This window comes from Aptenodytes patagonicus, chromosome 2, assembly GCF_965638725.1.
Source record: "Aptenodytes patagonicus chromosome 2, bAptPat1.pri.cur, whole genome shotgun sequence".
NCBI classification, from domain to species: Eukaryota; Metazoa; Chordata; class Aves; order Sphenisciformes; family Spheniscidae; genus Aptenodytes; species Aptenodytes patagonicus.
The window spans coordinates 52,617,508-52,634,442 of NC_134950.1; the positions used below are offsets into that span (position 1 = coordinate 52,617,508).

The following is a 16,935-nucleotide window of genomic DNA, read 5'->3' on the forward strand; positions in this document are numbered from 1 at the left end:
TTAGCCTCATGAGGAGACCCGGGCTGGGATGGGGGGGTGCCTGGGTTTCGGGCCATTTCAGGGCTATTTCTGAGCAGCGGAGGCTCGATCTATAGGTCTGACCCAGTGGCTGAGCAGTGTGGGTTCCCACCGTGGGGTCTTGCTTTTCGGGATGCTGCTGCTGGAGGGGGTGGGTGCAGGTGGCTGTGGGGGAGCCGTGCCCACTGATTAATAACAACAACAACAACAACAACAACAACAACAACAATAGCAACAACCCTAACACTCCCCTCCCCGCAAAAAAAAAAAAAAAACAAACCTCTGAAGGGCAATAATAGCCAGAAACTCGTGAGCATAAAGCCATGCGGGAGGGAGGCGCCGGCCCCGCGCCGTGCTCCGCCCCGGCCCCGCGCAGCCCCGGGGCGCGGAGCGGCGCTGAGCGGCGCGGAACTGCGCGGAGCTGCGCTGCGCTGCGCGGCTCGGCGCGGAGCGGCGCGGAGGCGGGGCGCTGCGATGTGCAGGATGTCGTTCAAGGTGAGCCGGGCGCCGGGGAGAGGGGCGGGGGGACGCGCGTTTGGCCTCCCGCTTTGTGCTTACCGTGCCGGCAGCCCGTGAAATGCTCCGTCGTATTCTTGGATTTAGGGATTGATTGATTGATTTATTTATTTATTAGGAAAAGCGGGGGTGGTTTAGGGCGGAAGGAAAGAAAACAGAGGCGTCCTTCCCGGGCTATGGGGTGCCCCGGGAGTGCTGCGGTGGCAGCTGATGGAGCGGGTGCTTCCCGCAGCTGACATCCCCAAAAGGATACACGGTTAGCGTTACATAAACCGCAAGCCTCCATGAAGCTTTACGCCGGCTTGAGGGTGGCCGGGCTCAGCACTGTGGGTTTTGGTGCAGTCGGGAGCCTCCTCTTCACTTTTCCGATCATCTCTGCTAGTGCTGGTTGTGCAATAGGTAGGAGGCAGCGGTTATCCGTACTCTTCGTTTCAGGCTGTGGTGGCCAACGAAGCCAGGCTGGTTCGTTCCCTTTTCTGTCTGTGATTCCTGTCACTTTTTGTACTTCCTCCATCCAAAACCATGCAAGAGCAGTCATTTTCAAAAGACTGCCTGAAATAAGTTTTTTAATCTGAGGACAGGATTTTTAAGATCAATTGGCAAAGAGGGAAGCAAGTAGCAATTTACTGATGCTAATGGATAATATTTATGCTAGATGTGCATCTTCCTCTTGGTTATGCGCTTTCTGGATGCTGTGCTTGCCCTGCTCTTATTGATCACCGGCTCTGTGCCAGTCCTTTGCCATGTTGCTTGTGTTGCATTGCTTTATTTGATGGATTATTCCCTGTACTCGCCTCTCACTCCTGTCAATGTGTCTGCCCCCAGGGAGTGCTGGTGCTGCGGTGGCACCGTGTCGGTTCGATGGTGGTGCAGCAGATGGTTTCCACCTGCAGTTAAAGCCCTGGTGTGGCAGGGAGCAGGGTCCTTTGCTCACAGTGCAGCTCAGCCTTACACTGGGTGGTGAAATCTCTGTGGTCATCCCCTTTTTGGTCCTGCATTGGTCTCATACCTGCTTTTTTTTCCTTAGTCTTAGTCTCTTCTGTCCCTCCATTCTGTCTCTCTGAGTTTTTTCCCACCTTCCTTCCTCACAAGCATCCACCCTAATGGATGCTAGCCCCGTGTTCCTGGTGGTGCCAGCCCCTTCTTCTTGACTTCTTATCCTTTTTTGGCCTCCCTTGTTCTTCAGGTCTTCTTTTCTGTTCTGTCCCTATCAGCTCCTTTTCCGTGCCCTGTTTCTCACTTTCTGTTCCCTTAAGTACTCCCGTTCAAGGTAGCTCACTGCCTGCTCCCTCTCCCTCTGGAGAATTGCAGCCCGCACCTCCCTCTGCTTTCTCTCTCTTTCCTGTGTCTTTTTGCTTGGCATTTTCTCTTTCTCTCAGAAGACTGTGTACTTACCTTGGATTCCTACCATCTCTGTTTGCCGCTGTCTATTCATGTTTTCCATCTTATTATCCCACTTACACATGAGGTAGCATTTATCTTTCTTTTTCACTGTCTATACACATGAATACCCTCTCTTCTTCTACCAGCTTTTGCCTGTCTAAACTTACATTTATATCTTGAACAACCTTTCTTTTTTATCAGGATCCTTCATGTAGGATGTATTGCTATATAATAAAGTCCTCTCTCTTTCTTCCTAAGTCCCACTAACATTTTCCATTGTATCATGTTTGATCCTGATTCCCAGTTGTTCTTCTTAAAACTTTTTACTCAAGTCCTGCTTTCCATTAGGACTGGTTTGGAAACTGAGAAAGAAAAGGGAATTTTCTTGTATTTTGACAGCACAAGGAACAAGCCGCCAGGCTAGTGTTCTCTTTCTCCTCTCTTTTCTTTCTCTTTGCCTATTGCCTCTTTTCTTTCATCTTCAAGAGCACCATTTAAGACCTGCCCTCTTCCTCCTCAGCTGTTACCCCCCTGTGACCTGCCTCTTCTCTGCAAACAGCAAATCAAAGGTAGGGCAGGGAGCGGGAGCTGCTGATCACAGCATTTAAATTATACTTTTCCCCTCAATATTCCTAGGATGACACATACAGATACATTATCACATTTTATTTTTTCTGTGTTCCTGCATAGAAATGGTCTTATCAGATTTATAGCATATATTTTCCTCTAGGCTATTTTTTAATAAGTATTTTTGCTTGGTGTCAATACAGCATGAATATAATGCCAGCTTTTCATCTTTGGGCTCTCATAAAAGCATATAAACAATTGAAATGAATAGCACAGCCAGAGTTTGAAATAATGCTTTAGAGCTCTTGATGAAGTGGAGGAAATTGTATCCTGAAAGTTGCTAATGCTGGGGCAAATGACATAATGAAACATGTCATAGTTTCACCAAAGCTATTAGCTCATCACTTTTTCAAACATTTATTACGTTCTGGTCCCAGACTGTCAATGCTGAGGATCAGTTGTTTACTTTAAGGAGGCTTTAGGAGCAGACTAGCTTTATAATAAGAATGACATGAAAATTGTATTCAGTTAATCTCTTGAAATTCAACATTACCTCTCCCTAAGAAGTATCTGATGAGGCAGGATTGAGTTCATAACTGAACAACAGCAGTCAAGGCTTATGTCACATCCTGCAGTTTAAAACCCATTTATTGCTCAAAAATTATTCAGTTACTCAGATTATTAATCCCAAAGTAGCGTCTTACATTTTGCCTACCAGTGATGTCAGTATTGCTGATATCACCTGAAAATGAAGAGCACAGAGGTATAAATCCTTGGTTTGAAAGCAGAAGAGAAATTGCCGCATGGTACACCTTGAGGCTGACCTTGTAGGGTGCCCAGATCATCTGAATGATTTTGCACATTCCATTCATTTTAGCAGGTAAAACAGCTCAGATTTGTGTTTGCTTTTTTTATCTAATCACTACATTGTTGATAGTCTGTGTGTGCGGTATACTCCACTTTTATACAAGGAATCCCCAGCAATGTGGGGGCACGAGGGGAAGTACAAGTACTGATAGCAGTCATTCCAAATTGGGTCAAAAGCACCACTGGGGAAAAACCTGATTTTGTGTCCTTGATGCACTGGAGAATTCTTCCATTCCTTGGGTTTGATCCAAAGTACGAGGACAACTTTGCTTGAGAGCTACTGCAGGAATTATAGGGGAAAAAAAGAGGTAGGAATTTTATGACTCATAAGGCTAAAGACTTTGGACTTCTACTTCCAGAGTAGGGTAACAGGGCAACTTAGTTCTCTTCTCTCCTTATGTAAACTGATGAAAGCAGGTAAAGGGTTCCTGAATGTTGATTCTGGTTCCTGCCTACCTGATTGATAAAGGCGTTGTTGTATGGTAGGCATAATAAAATGCGGTCACGTTGCTACTGTGCCCTCGTAGTGAAAACCGGGCTGGATGAAATAAATCTTTCCCTGTATGGATATATTGCCATACCCCAAAGCTTTCTAAAACATTAAGGGATAGAGTGAGACAATAAAAGGTAAGGAATTTGATTTCCCACTCCGTAAGGTCTAAATATCATTCTTTTGCAATAGCTTGCCGCTGAGTATCATAATAATGAAAACAATAAGACAATATTCCTAACTACCTGCTCTATAAATAAATATCTGCCTAATAAATCAGAGCAAAAAGGGCAACATGAGCCACTGTGTGTTTAGGTCAATTGTTTGCTTTTACACAAAATTTTAGTAGTTGTAAGGGTAAAGACAGGAAAACACTACTGCGTTGCCAGCAAGGAGGGTGTAAACTGCTAGCTCTACTTTGATCGACGTTATCTGCAGATTCACCAGAGGAAATGTATTAGCTGTAAAAGGAAGATCAGAATTTAGCCTATTGTGCTTGCTAAATTTTTCAGATTCCTGCCCCTATGTGTGCTGGTACAAGAAATATCGCTATCAATTTATAGGAAGTGTCTTATAATTTACTGAATGGTTGAAACTTCTCTTGTCTCAAACAGCTGCCAATTTTCCAACCTATGAATATTAAAAATGCAACCCATGGAAAGTGCTCAGTGCGACGGATCTGGGATAGATTCACACAGGATTGGTCTTGTGTCTGCTGGTTTCTGTGAGATTTATTACTTGCATGTCAGTGAAGGAAGCAATTTAAACTCTGCTCTATGTCTGCATTTTAAGTATCAACCATAAAACCATTCAATCCCGATTCTCTACCACATTACATTTGCGCATTGACATTTAGACATGGAGAAGTGTGTTCTACATTTTCTGAAGCAGAATGATTGAATTTTATATCCATTCTGCACTCTCTTTGGGTTATCCTAAAGGTAGGATTCACTGGGCAGCAAGACCCCCGGGTATTTTTGACATTGTTTTGGTCTAAGATGACTATCAGTGAAACGATGCCTTACTGAACTGTTGGTGGTTTTGAGCCTTAATAAGAAATCAGCAGCATGAGCCTGCTCTAGGATACGTACCCTTGCCATCACAGCATTGTTTCCCCTCCGTACTTCACCCGTCGCAGTGCTTACCTGTTGGGGCAGCATTTTGGCAGCTGCCTGCATGGATCAGATAAGGAGGTCAGGAGCCAAGTCTGTGTCTTTTTCTGCTGTCTTCCTCCTATGCTGGGCAGTGAGAATTTGCTCCTACCCAGGAGAAGTCACACTGTGGCATCGTTTCTAGGACTAAGAAAGCCTCAAAAAAGTATTATATTATTACCAATTTGTTTAACAGTGGCCTGTGTTATCTAGATTTCAGAGCTTCCTAATTTTGCCTTACATATTGCCTTGCATACCTAGTAAATGAATCGTAAGTCTATAGAGAGCAAGATTTTAGCCTTCTTTTTCCTAGCATCACCCAGGAGATCTCTCATGTGCCCGCAGTTACAGGGTGTTAATTCCAGGGAGGAGGCAGACCAAACGGCATGGGAGATGCATGAGCAATACTTTTCCTGTGTTGGGACTTTATATGCAGAAAAGGAGACGGCAGAGAGCTAACCTGAAACCCAGGAGGATGTCCTGCAGCAGGACATGTCAGCAGGATGATTCAGCCTCTCTAACTGTGCCCAGCCCCACCACAGAAGCAGACAATACAGGTACCAGTTAGCACGTTGTTTTCTGTGATGTTTCCCTGTGGATCTGGACCAGCATCATCGTCTTTCACTACAGAGGAAGCTAAGAGACATAGGCTGCCATGGACACAGGGAAGACCTGAAATAACATGAGGTAGCACAGGGAGACTGATCTCTTTAATTGCACAGCAAAATTAAATTAGCTTCCCTTCCGTGTTCTGGTTTTGAAAGAACAGCACACTAAGCTGAAGCTTGCCTGGCTTGAATGCAGAATTTGCATGTGTGTGTTTGTCCAGTGTCTCTTCCAGTGTCTTTTATTTCTGCTTTTTTTTTTTCACCAGAAAGAAACACCACTCGCCAATGCAGCGTTTTGGGCTGCAAGAAAAGGAAACCTGGCTCTCCTCCAGCTGCTGATGAACAGTGGGCGAGTAGATGTGGACTGCAAAGACAGTGTATGCACACAATGCACCTACACCTACGGCACTGATTTTACATCGCTTTCCATAGCCCGCTGCGCCGAGGGTGTGGCAGGGATCTAACATGAGATATTTGTGAGTCTTATGGCACTTAGGGATGATTTAAAACCTTCTCTTGTCAAGAAGCAAGTTTGAAACTCAAGATAAAATAGCGTGATGATTTACATCGGTGGCAAGGGGTTAGGAATTTGCCAGCACTCAAAAATGTGTCTTACACAGTTATTTGTGGCGCTGACATTAAAAACACAGATCCTAGCACCTCGGGCTTCTCTTTGCAAGAAAATGTCATTGTAGTAATAGATCATGGTGAAGAGTCAACTCGACCAAGCCCAGGTAGCAATGATTCTGTCAGCTAGCAGAGCTCCTGATAATTAGTTTTTAAAAAAAATAACCTTGGACCACAGTTTCCAAGTAGGCAATGTAGAAGTGTGCATTTGATGCGCAGCCGTTCCCGCCCCGTGTGGCATGCAGTGTCCTACACCCAGCGGTGCCGTCAGAAGAACTGCTGGCCTCCTAACTTCTTCCTCCCCTGTACCCCAGTATCTCCTGGACTTGGCACCAACATGAAGGCACAGTACGATTTCCAAGCAAAGAGGAGCCCAGACACATGACAGAATGATTTCATGGGGATTTCCTTACTGTAACTGGCATGGGTTGCGACTAGTTTTGAGATTAGAAATGGGTTGAAAACACAGATAATGGGTATGTCTTGCTATTCTGCTTACAACGTACGGAGAGATACCTGATAGTACTAAGCTACTGCAAAGAGCAGGGGAAAACTGAGGTTGAGAAGCTCCCAGGTTTCTTTTGTTTGGTGCTGGGACTGACTTACTGAGAGTCGTGCCTGTGTTGTACAGGGTTAGTGCCACTTCCAGCCTGAAACATGAACCTGCCACAGCTTCTCTCACTTTGAATACCTTCAAAGTGCAAGAGATTTTCTAAGCCCATTGACTTTAACCTGTCTTTTCATTTTCATTTCATTTTTGCCCTGTAGGCAAGTATTTGTCCTGCAGTACTTCTGGAGCTGATGCTATGACTGTCATTCTGACAGGGAGGGAAGGATGTTCAGGTGGGGGCATGAAGTAAACAGGACAGAGATTGATGTAAAGAAACAAGGTCCCCTACTGCTCATTTTTTCTCCAAAGAAGGCTAACTTTGGTCAAGAATTTTTACAATGCACTGTAAAATATCCTGACTTATTAATTATATCAGGCATACACATTTTCTAGACTAAAATATTTTCATATGATTAAGGCTGCATGCTTCTTTTTTGTCATGTCACACATTCCTTCTTTAAATTGAACTGGTGTGTGTGAATGTTTTAGAAGGATGAATTTCATCCTTATGCATGTGGTTTCCACGTATTGTCCATGCACCACATACATATAACCTAAATCTTACTTGGTTCACTGGAGCAGTGACCTTGTGGTGTACTGAGGGAAGTTGAACGCTTAGTTCTGGTACAGAAAGTTCTCTCATATAATGTGAAGAGTCACAGAGTGAGTTTGCTCTCATCGTTTGGATAGGGAATTAGTATTCAAATCACCCAGACCTTACTCCTGACTATGACTCAGAATTAAGTGACTCAGCTGAGTCACTCAGCTCCTGTGTCTGAGGTTATTCTTCTGGAAATGATGCAAAGATCTTTGGGATTCTCTGATAAAAATGCCGTGTATAAACCAAAAATATTCTTGTTATTCTTGTTTCACTTATTTTGGGACAATAAGACGAAGTCATTGCATACGTATTTGGTGAACGGTCAGGCCTTAGCACTGCAGGCATGTCTGTAATGTTTTTGCTTTAACATCTGCTAATTGCTCATTTTCAAAGTATTCTTGATAGTAAGTTTTAAACGATAGCAAGTTTTTCAATGATCATAAGCTTCCTTCAGCTTTTCAGAAGAGGTGCTGTCTCTTCCAGACAGCCTGATTCATTGCTGGAGGTGTCTGTTGAAGGTACTGACTTGTTTTTCCTTGCTCCCAGCTTGGCACAACAGCTCTGATGGTAGCATCTTACTATGGCCACACAGATTGTGTACGGGAATTGGTGTTGCAAGGAGCAGATATCAATCTGCAGAGAGAGGTAGGAGAAGTTCTGCCTGCAAACAGGGATTGATTAAATGACCATTGGTTTATTACAAATAATAAAAGAGTGTTGTCTATTCCTTTTTGCCAATTGCTTATTTGTCACTTGCTGTGCAGTGCATGTATAAACAGGGTCTGTTCTCCTGAGAACATCAAGGAATCAGATGTCTGCAGTTTATAATAGAAAATGAGGTGCCAGAGGTACATTTATAAAAAACTCATCAAACATTTCCAGCACATCTGGTTGGTGAGGGACAGTTACATCTGAGATGTAACCCCCCAGGGTTACACCATTTATGCATCTGTAGTTTTACTTATTGGCACAGTAGTTTACGGCTGTCTGGATGGGATAAATGGTAAGGAGAAGTCCTTTACCTTTTGATTTGCAGAGTCTGGTCATTAAAATGGAGTGGATGCCATTGCTAGCCCAGGGATTATTTTGACTCGGTATGCTTTGGAGTTTCTGCCTCTTAGTCTGAGCAAAGTCATCTCTAACAATCACACAGCTTAATCACCCGTACCCTTCCCTGCACCTCTGCTTTGCATTCAAGGCATCTCTCGCACCATGACATGCTTGCTTGTGGAAGGGACAATGTCAGTGGCTGGTTTTGGGAAAGTGCCTGCCCCTCATGCTCTGCGCAAATGATTGTAAGGAGTACCTGCAGCCACTCTGGTCTGTGTGCTGGCTACACAGAGAGCAGAATTGCTCTAGGACAGCAACAGTTGTACTGGTCCAAAGAGAAAAGCAGTTTAAGGAGGGCATGCAGTAACATGGGATGGCGGCAGGCAGCGCAGGACAGGAGTATGCTCGTCACTTTAACAATACAAGCAAATGTTTCTCACTTTCCTTGGTTACCTGGAACTAGAGCATTAATCTCATGCTGACATCCGCAAGTTACTGAGTCAGTGAATGCCATGTTTGATGATATAAATGTCTTTGCGCTTACTGGCCTAAACTTGCTCTAACCGTGACTGTCAGTGTCTTTCAGTGGGGTCCTGTTCCAAAAAAACATGTATTTAAACATGTCCCTTCCCTTAGGTAAACATTGCTTGAAAGGCAGCAACAAAAGGAAAAGTTGAGAACAGTTTTATGGAGCTGCTCTTGAGTACCTCTCAGGACATACTGATTCAGCAAACCAACAAAAAGAGAAACGCTGAAATCCTCCAAAATCACCCTGTTGCAGAGAGGAAGCAAAACAGATGAAGTTTAAGCCCTAAAGACCAACGGCACTGTTCTGAAACTAAATCCACATACTCAAACCAGTGCTCTTGTACTCTGAAGTTGTTGTGAAGATTGGGAAAGTGAGAACGCCATAAGTGTGTCTGGGAGACGGGGCTCTGAAATGGTCCCACGGGGCCATGTGCTATTGTAAAGGCTTTTGGCACTGGAGTGAATTTCATGTGTAGCTCTCTTTTCCTGCACCTTCTACATGGGATGAGAGAGCCCATGTCAGGAAGTCAGGAAAGCCTGCTTGTCTTCCTCCTTCCCCTCCTTCCCCTCCTTCCCCCTTCTATCCAGCCATTAAAACCTTACATATTCATTTTTTGGGTCCTGATTTACTCACATGTTAATGACAGTATTTTATACTAGTACATTTTTATACTAGTATAAAATGCGGGGTTTCAGTTCTTCAGCGAGGTTAAGGGAAAGCAGGAGTTGCAGGGCTGGTTATAGTTGCTTGAAGGCCACTTGGGTGGATGGGGATCTACTGCTGCAAGAGACAAGGATGACTTACGCCAACAGCAGTCACATTTTGTCAGTGGAGAGTCAAGCAAGGTGGAGCTCTGCTGTACTAAATAACCGCCTCCCTGATCTTTCCACACCCCAATCCAAATCCATCCCATGCTCCTAGTTGTCTCAGGTCGTAGCGGCAGGTGGAATAGGGGTTGGTTTCAAATTGGCTGTTCCTCTGTTGTGCAAGATGGTTCTTCTCTCACTCTGGGCTTGCTTTCCCTATCTGGTGACTGGGTAGAAGTGAGTGAATCCTAAGAGGTCTATTTTAGAAACTGTGCAGGAGCCCCTTGTGAAACTTGGATTTTACTCAAATGTATGATGCTGGACAGATTTCTCAGTACAATGGGAAGAAAACTGACCTAAGATACCTGGTGTCCTCTGGAGTCCTCAAAATCGTCATGTCTTTTCAGATGATATTCAACTGATTGTGCTCAATACTTTTTAATTTGACATGTATATACTTCAGTCAAATGTGTTATGTGTTTGGGGTTTTTTTTAATCAATTTTTTCCTTACAGTCAGGTGCAACTTCTCTGTTCTTTGCTGCACAGCAAGGCCACAACGATGTAGTGAAGTTTCTCTTTGAATTTGGAGCCTCCACTGAATTTAAGAATAAAGTAAGATGATGGGTCTATTTTTGCATGCTGATCCGTTCTGACAATGAAGGCTGTTTTTTCCTATTCACATGAAACATGATATGGCAGCAGGAAGATGATAAAAGGATTTCCTCACTTGAACATTTTCTGAGTAATGCAACATATTGTGAAAATATTAACTTGGGACTAGCTTTTACTACCTAGACTTAATGGCATAAGTTGATCGAAGATCAGTCCCTTGCTAGTGATATCAGTCTTCCCTCTTAAGCCATCCTCCAATACAAGAACAAAGGGTCTTTCTGTACATGTTAGGTAGGATCTCATTTTAGGTGTATATGTACTTCACTTACATAGACTGAAATTTCGTCTTCATTGGGACGTCTCTGCATACCACCATCGGAGACATAAGAGTGTAATGGCTTCAGTCCTCCCTAAATTCCCATTTATCCATCTGTGACAAGAAGGTGAAATGCACCTCAGAGCTTCTATTTCTTTGTTCAGGCAGGTCCTTTTACAAAGTCTTCTTAGAATAGCTGAAAGCACAGATGGCAGAGCCTGGGTCTGGTTCATCACCCCTCATGGGGTGAACAGCATTAAGAACAGCAGTTCATCACTGACAGCAGTACATCAAGTCAGTTTCTTTGCCCAAGGCAGTACTAGCACCTCTGCTGTCAGCAAACAGAACCAAAAGCACCAGATTTTCATTAAATATTCTTGCCCTTGACATGCTGGCCACATTTTGGAGCATTCCCATAATCTGGGGAGGACACTTGCCAGTCACATACCCTGGGATCCATAGTGATGTGTTTGAAGAAGAAGGAATAGTTCTTTACCCCACAGTAACCAATTTTTCAAGATGCTATAGTCTGTGATTTGAATGACTACCTCAACCCATACCTGCTTTCCAGAGTCCCTGGAAATACAGACTTTAAATATGAAGAGAATTGATGGAATGTCAGCGACTTAACTCCTTATGCTTCAGGGACTGAAAATCCTGAGGTTTTGTGGCCAGAGTCCACACACTGCCATGCAGTAGGATTCCGGTACCCCAGGGAGCTATGCTTGTGGTTAGCAACTCTCTGACCACAACAGCAATCAGTGAATTTAAAAACATGAATGAAATTGTGGCTGTTTAACACAACATGGAATGCAGCTGTGAAACTTGGCAATGTGGGAGGTTGCAATGTTAAATACAACAGCTGGATTTTGAAGTGCTGGATAATCTCATTTGGGACAGAGCTATTGGGAGAAGCTGCACATTAAAATAAGGGTTGCTTCTCAGTCTTTTATTTCAGGGTATAGGTGAGGGTTAGCAAGATTCAGAAGGATTATCATCTCTTGCATTCAGCTGTATAGAGTTGAGTGAGTGAACTTACACTGTTCTTTGAGTCATCTGGCCTATAAAAAGGCCACAAAGCCATGCTGAAGGAGCAAAGGTGTCCCAGGTGTTGGAAGAGCCTGAACTACTCACTGCAGCTCAGCATGCAATTGGGCAGTGTTTTTGCAGAGGAAGGGACAGCAGTGAATGCAGGAAACTTGTAAAGGAGGGAAGACAGAGGCCGAGTACCTTATTCTGTCTAGAGGCACAGTTACATTTTCACCAAACCTTTGCACAGCCTGTGAACTAGGAGTTTGTGAAGAGGCCACGACTTGTCCCAGAAGGTGAACAGCAGGCTTGAAGTTGCCTGATACTTCATGACAATGTATGATCTTTTATGAAGCATGCAAAATATATTGAGTGAATCACTAGGGCAGATAAAAGGGAGTAAAGATCTAAATGGTAAGAAAATATTCCTGCATTCAGCCGCTCCTAATGGTTTCCATCTTTGGACAAATGCAGGTCTGGGCTCTACTGTTGATCACCTTGAAACTTTGCTCCCAGCCCCCATATTCCTGCCTGCCTCCTCTTCTGGATTCAGACCTGACTTGGCCCATGTGCCAGTCCTAAGTATCTTTTAAGCTGCAGGTTGCTCTTCCTCTCCAGGCCACAGTTTTCTGCCACTTCCAGTCAAACTGGTCATAAGACAACACCAACTCCCACGAGACATAGCGTGACAAACTGGTGTGCAATGTGTATGTGAGGCTATTTTCCAGCAGCACCAAATGTGCCTGTCCAAGCACTCCCTCCTTCTCATCACCTCTTTAAGAGGTGTATCGGTCACTTCAGCACTCACAGTATGACACAAGCTATAATGCCTGAAAAGGCTCTTAAAAGCTGAACAAAGGATAGCTGAGTTAAAATTAATCTGTGCAAGATTAAAGTGACACTGGTTTAAAAAGTTGAGGTTAGCTATCATGCCCATGCCCTCTTTGCTGAAAGGATCTGCTCTCTCTGAATAGTAGTGTGAGGGCTTTGCTAGATTCATCATTAATGCTGGGACCTGTCCTGGAAATTGCCATGTTCATTCTTTCACTCATTCCTTGCCTGGGGACTGCAGCTATGAGCTGCAGAAATGAGGATCTAGACACAGGAATCCAAATGCTTACAGCTTCCAGACTGGGCTTTGGTAACCCACTGAATTTTTAGACTGAGGCTGGGTGGGAAACCGGCTTGTACTTTGTGCAGCAGTGTGTACCTGAGCAGGAGGCACCGTTGAGAACGTACTGCATTGACAGTATGCATGTTCCATTGGCCTTCTAGTGTGTTTTTGTATCAGTTCAATTTTCTGATTTAATAACGTGGTTTTCGTAGCTCGGAATTATTCCATCCAACCATGGTTCTGTTAACAGGCGACTAAGATAACAGGCTCCTCCATCCCCCCCAAGCCACAGAAACTATATAGTTGACAAAATACGCCTTTTCAGGTCAGAGATAAGGCATTTTCCGATTAAGGCACTCAGCTAGGAGCAGCGCTGGAAAAGATATGGCTGATCTGGCTATTTTTAAAGGGCACTGCAAAATTTGCAAAAGACTTTCTATTATAAATGAAGATGTGGAATTGAAATAAGAAAACAAATTGAATGTATCCTAGGAAACAGAGACTTTAAAGCAAGGAAATGCAAAGCCCAACATCTTCTTTTTCATGTACCTCTCTGTAAATTGTAATTACTGCATTTGTTACTCATACACGAGATTGCTGGAGAACTATCTTAATATAGGCGTTCAATTCTTGTTACCCCTTGTATCATTAGAGTTGATATTCACTATGGCAGGCAAAGCAAATGTTCTAAAATAGTGTAATAAAGTAATTAGCAATAATTGCTGATGTAAAGAGAATAAATAGTGCTATTGAAGGTTATTATATATTTATTATAAAATACATATTGTTCAATAATATTATTCTGCATTGTCCCAGTCTGGCATCCTTAGAAGTATGCATCATAAATTGAAATATGTTCTCTTTTCTTACTCTGAGACATGTTAAAAGCATGTGGGTTCTTAAAAAGGGTTTGCATGGTGGTATGTTTTCTGAGCAGTACTGCAGGTCAAACGGTATGTCAGAGGCTATTTTTCAGCAGGTAATGATTGCAGAAGATCAGTTCCCCTCCTTTGTAGCATATTTCAGAGATGATAAAATACCATATAATTCTAAGCTACTTTCAGGCGATGATGACAGAGGTGAAGGAAGAGGTAGGCAAATAGGGAAGTCTGCACCGGATAGCATGGTCTTATCGGGTGCTGCTGTTCCAAGTGCTTACACGGGAGATTGGCAGCTGCTCTATGTGCTGCCAGTAGGGAGGACAGACTCGGGGGAGTAAGAAAAATGGTTTCAGAGGAAGAATTGCAGAGGTAGCTGAGAGAACTGGCTCCTATCTGAGCTGGAAGGGTTTGCAGTGAAGCATAGAAGCTACATTGCGTCAGGAAAACAGGATATGAGCAAGAAATAATCCCAAGGCAATGGGCCTTCTCTCAGCTGCACCACCGGCGATGGCCCTAGAAGTGCCTCTGTGGTTGCTCACGTGTCCCTGCTCCCACTTGCTGCCCTGCTCAGAGTTTCCAAGAGGCTTGCCAATACCAAAGGTGCTGCTTCAGCTTTTTACTCATCTCAGCTGAAGCCAAAAAGGAAAGAAAAGAGGGAATCACATGGCTGAAAGGGATTTTAAAACTCTGTCATTTACTTCCTCTTTTTTTTTTTTTCATAGCTCATCTGCCTTCCCAATAGCCTGTAAAACATTGGGGTCTCCAGCTAGAACTTGCTGGAGGAAAGGCTTTTGTGCTGGCAAAAAGGGAAGAAAGTGTAAGAGAAAGCCAGATGGAAGCTCAATAGGGGTGGGAGGGGGCTGAGTTTTTCTCCTCCTAAGACACCATGGACCTTCACACTGTTTGACAATTCCTTGATTTAACTGAGTGCTGTCTTACCACGTGGCCTTTTCAGTGAAAAAGATTTCTGGTCCCAACTTCCCTTTTCTTACAGCAAGACCTGTCTCTTTATCGGAGCATTCAAATGAATCTCAGTCTCTTCTTTTGAATGTATTCAATTTCATAGGAGACACAGTAGAGCAGGTCTCAGAGCCCAGTTGTCTTCCCGATCAAGGACCAAACCTTCGAGCCAAGGAGTTGCTACCCAATTCTCTCTGGCCCAGTAAATATTTGATTCAGGGTGGGCAGCTAGAACTGGGGACTACCCAGTGCTTTTTTCTGATCCCTGGACCCCGATCAGGGTGATCTAGGAAACTTGGTCACTCTAGTCTGAAAGATCTAAATGGTATATTTTGGAAATGTGTTATTCTTCCAAAAAATGTATCTGTCTAAAACTGTTCACTGAATTCAACCAAACACTTGGTCAGGATCCCCAGTTGAGACACTTAGACATATCCTGCGAGAAGTGTCTCCCTTCTTAAACCTCACGCTGTGACATCTCCCAGGGCAGGATCACACAGTTGGACTCCAAGCGTTGGGCTTCAGCTCTGCTGTGCTAACTGCGGTTAGCTTTGCAGGCCTGCCTTTTATTTGGGACCTGTCATTTGGTTCCCTCCAGAAATTATGTTAATGCCTAAACAATCTTCTTAAAATAACAGGAGTTTTTTGAGAACACAAGAATTTTAGAAAACAAAAAACAGACCATAAAGCAATAAACAAACTATTCCCATATGCAGCTAATTGAGCATGTCTATTTACCCTCCATACAGGGAACCTCAATATTTTTAAGCTTCCTAAAACTCATCCTTCCCTGCCTCTCCACAGAGGGCCTCCAATCTGGATAGCACAGTTTCTCTTCTTAACTCACTAACCTTTCTCTCTCCATTTCCTTCAGGGAAAGAGTCTTTAAAAATGTCTCTGTTTTTCGTTTGCAGCCCTTTGATCTGGTAACTCACTACTCGAGCAAAGTGGCTTTCATCTGGTTGGAGACAGGAAATAGGTTTCACGAAGCTATTAGCTTTTGCCATTGTCTTTTAAGTGTGTATAAGGTGTTTTTTAATCCAGGAACCATTGTGATTGCTTCTGTGTTTGGTTCCAGCAGTTCCTATTAAATTAGGGTAGTTTAATTTGACAGGAAAGTCTAATGACTCATTGTAGCTATAAAGTAACTTAACTCCACTGACCTGATTACACACTATATTTACTCAAATAATCCAGAATTAATATGCAGTTCTTAGATTGTCACATAACAGCTTCACATCTGTGACTTTGCTGACACTCAAGCCTTGTTTGCTTTTCAGTGTCATAGGGAGGAAGGGTGAATATGAGGTTTTGAGAGTAGCTATAGGCAGTCCCTGTGGGTTAGTTCAGTCATGTCAGAGCTTGAGTTTTCGTGAGGTTTTTATAGGCATGAAGTAACACCACAGATTAATAAATTTGATTGGCACTTCCCGTTATAAAAGATCCATTTGGCCATTCAGGCTGTAACTTCTCTTGTGGATATCTGTCTGTGTGGAAAATGTCAGACAAAACTTTGGAGCTGTTTCAGAGAACAAGGCTGAGGGAAAACACAATCTTTTGCCTACATTAATAACAGCTCTAGAAACCATTTATCTGAAATACTTTAGATAGCTTATCTTGTGGAGGAGGAGCTTGAGACTGGGAGAAGGCAGGGAAGGAGAGAGAAGACCTCTGGTGTGGATGACTTGGGGTGTGCGTCATCCTTGCATGATGGCATGGTGCCATCCCAGGCAGAAGATAAGAACTTCCCCTCCATATCAGTGTCAGAAATAATGGTAATTTTTGAGTGGGGCACAGTGCACTTAAGATGGCAAGACCCACATTTGCTATCTATCTCGGTTGTTTCAGCGGGCTGGGAGTCAAGTGCCAGTGACACTGAGGTGTTTCCCTTCTCAGACGGCTCCCAAGGGAGTGTCTCTAGGAGCAGGATTTGATGCATGTGCCTAGGTCTCCCTTTAGTGGTGATGTGCAGCAACTGTAACTGCCTGGGATTGATCCTACCTGCAGGGATCACTTCTTCAGCAGAAGTAACGGGGCTTTCACTGATGGTCATGGGTTTGGTCTGATTCACACTTCCACAGTTAGCTAGCATGCTTTAAAATGCATCCTCCCTACTCTTCTTCAGGCCAACAATCAACAAGTGAGAGGCAGGACACGACAGGGCATGAGGTTCTGGCCAAAGAAGAGTAGATGATCAGT

General features: G+C 43.7%; 1 protein-coding gene across 2 annotated transcripts in view; it reads left to right on the top strand.

The window, feature by feature from the left end:
* Positions 1-455: 455 nt before the first annotated feature.
* Positions 456-16,935, top strand: part of ANKRD29 (ankyrin repeat domain 29) — a 36,997-nt gene continuing 20,517 nt past the window's right edge. The window contains exons 1-4 of one of the 2 annotated variants that reach the window (XM_076329831.1): positions 456-513; positions 5,867-5,977; positions 7,985-8,083; positions 10,338-10,436. In XM_076329831.1, the coding sequence (XP_076185946.1) occupies positions 493-513; positions 5,867-5,977; positions 7,985-8,083; positions 10,338-10,436 (330 nt within the window). In that variant the 5' untranslated portion in view covers positions 456-492. Of the gene's footprint in view, positions 514-5,866; positions 6,077-7,984; positions 8,084-10,337; positions 10,437-16,935 lie in introns of those variants that run through there. The other variant, XM_076329832.1, reaches the window with a different exon arrangement.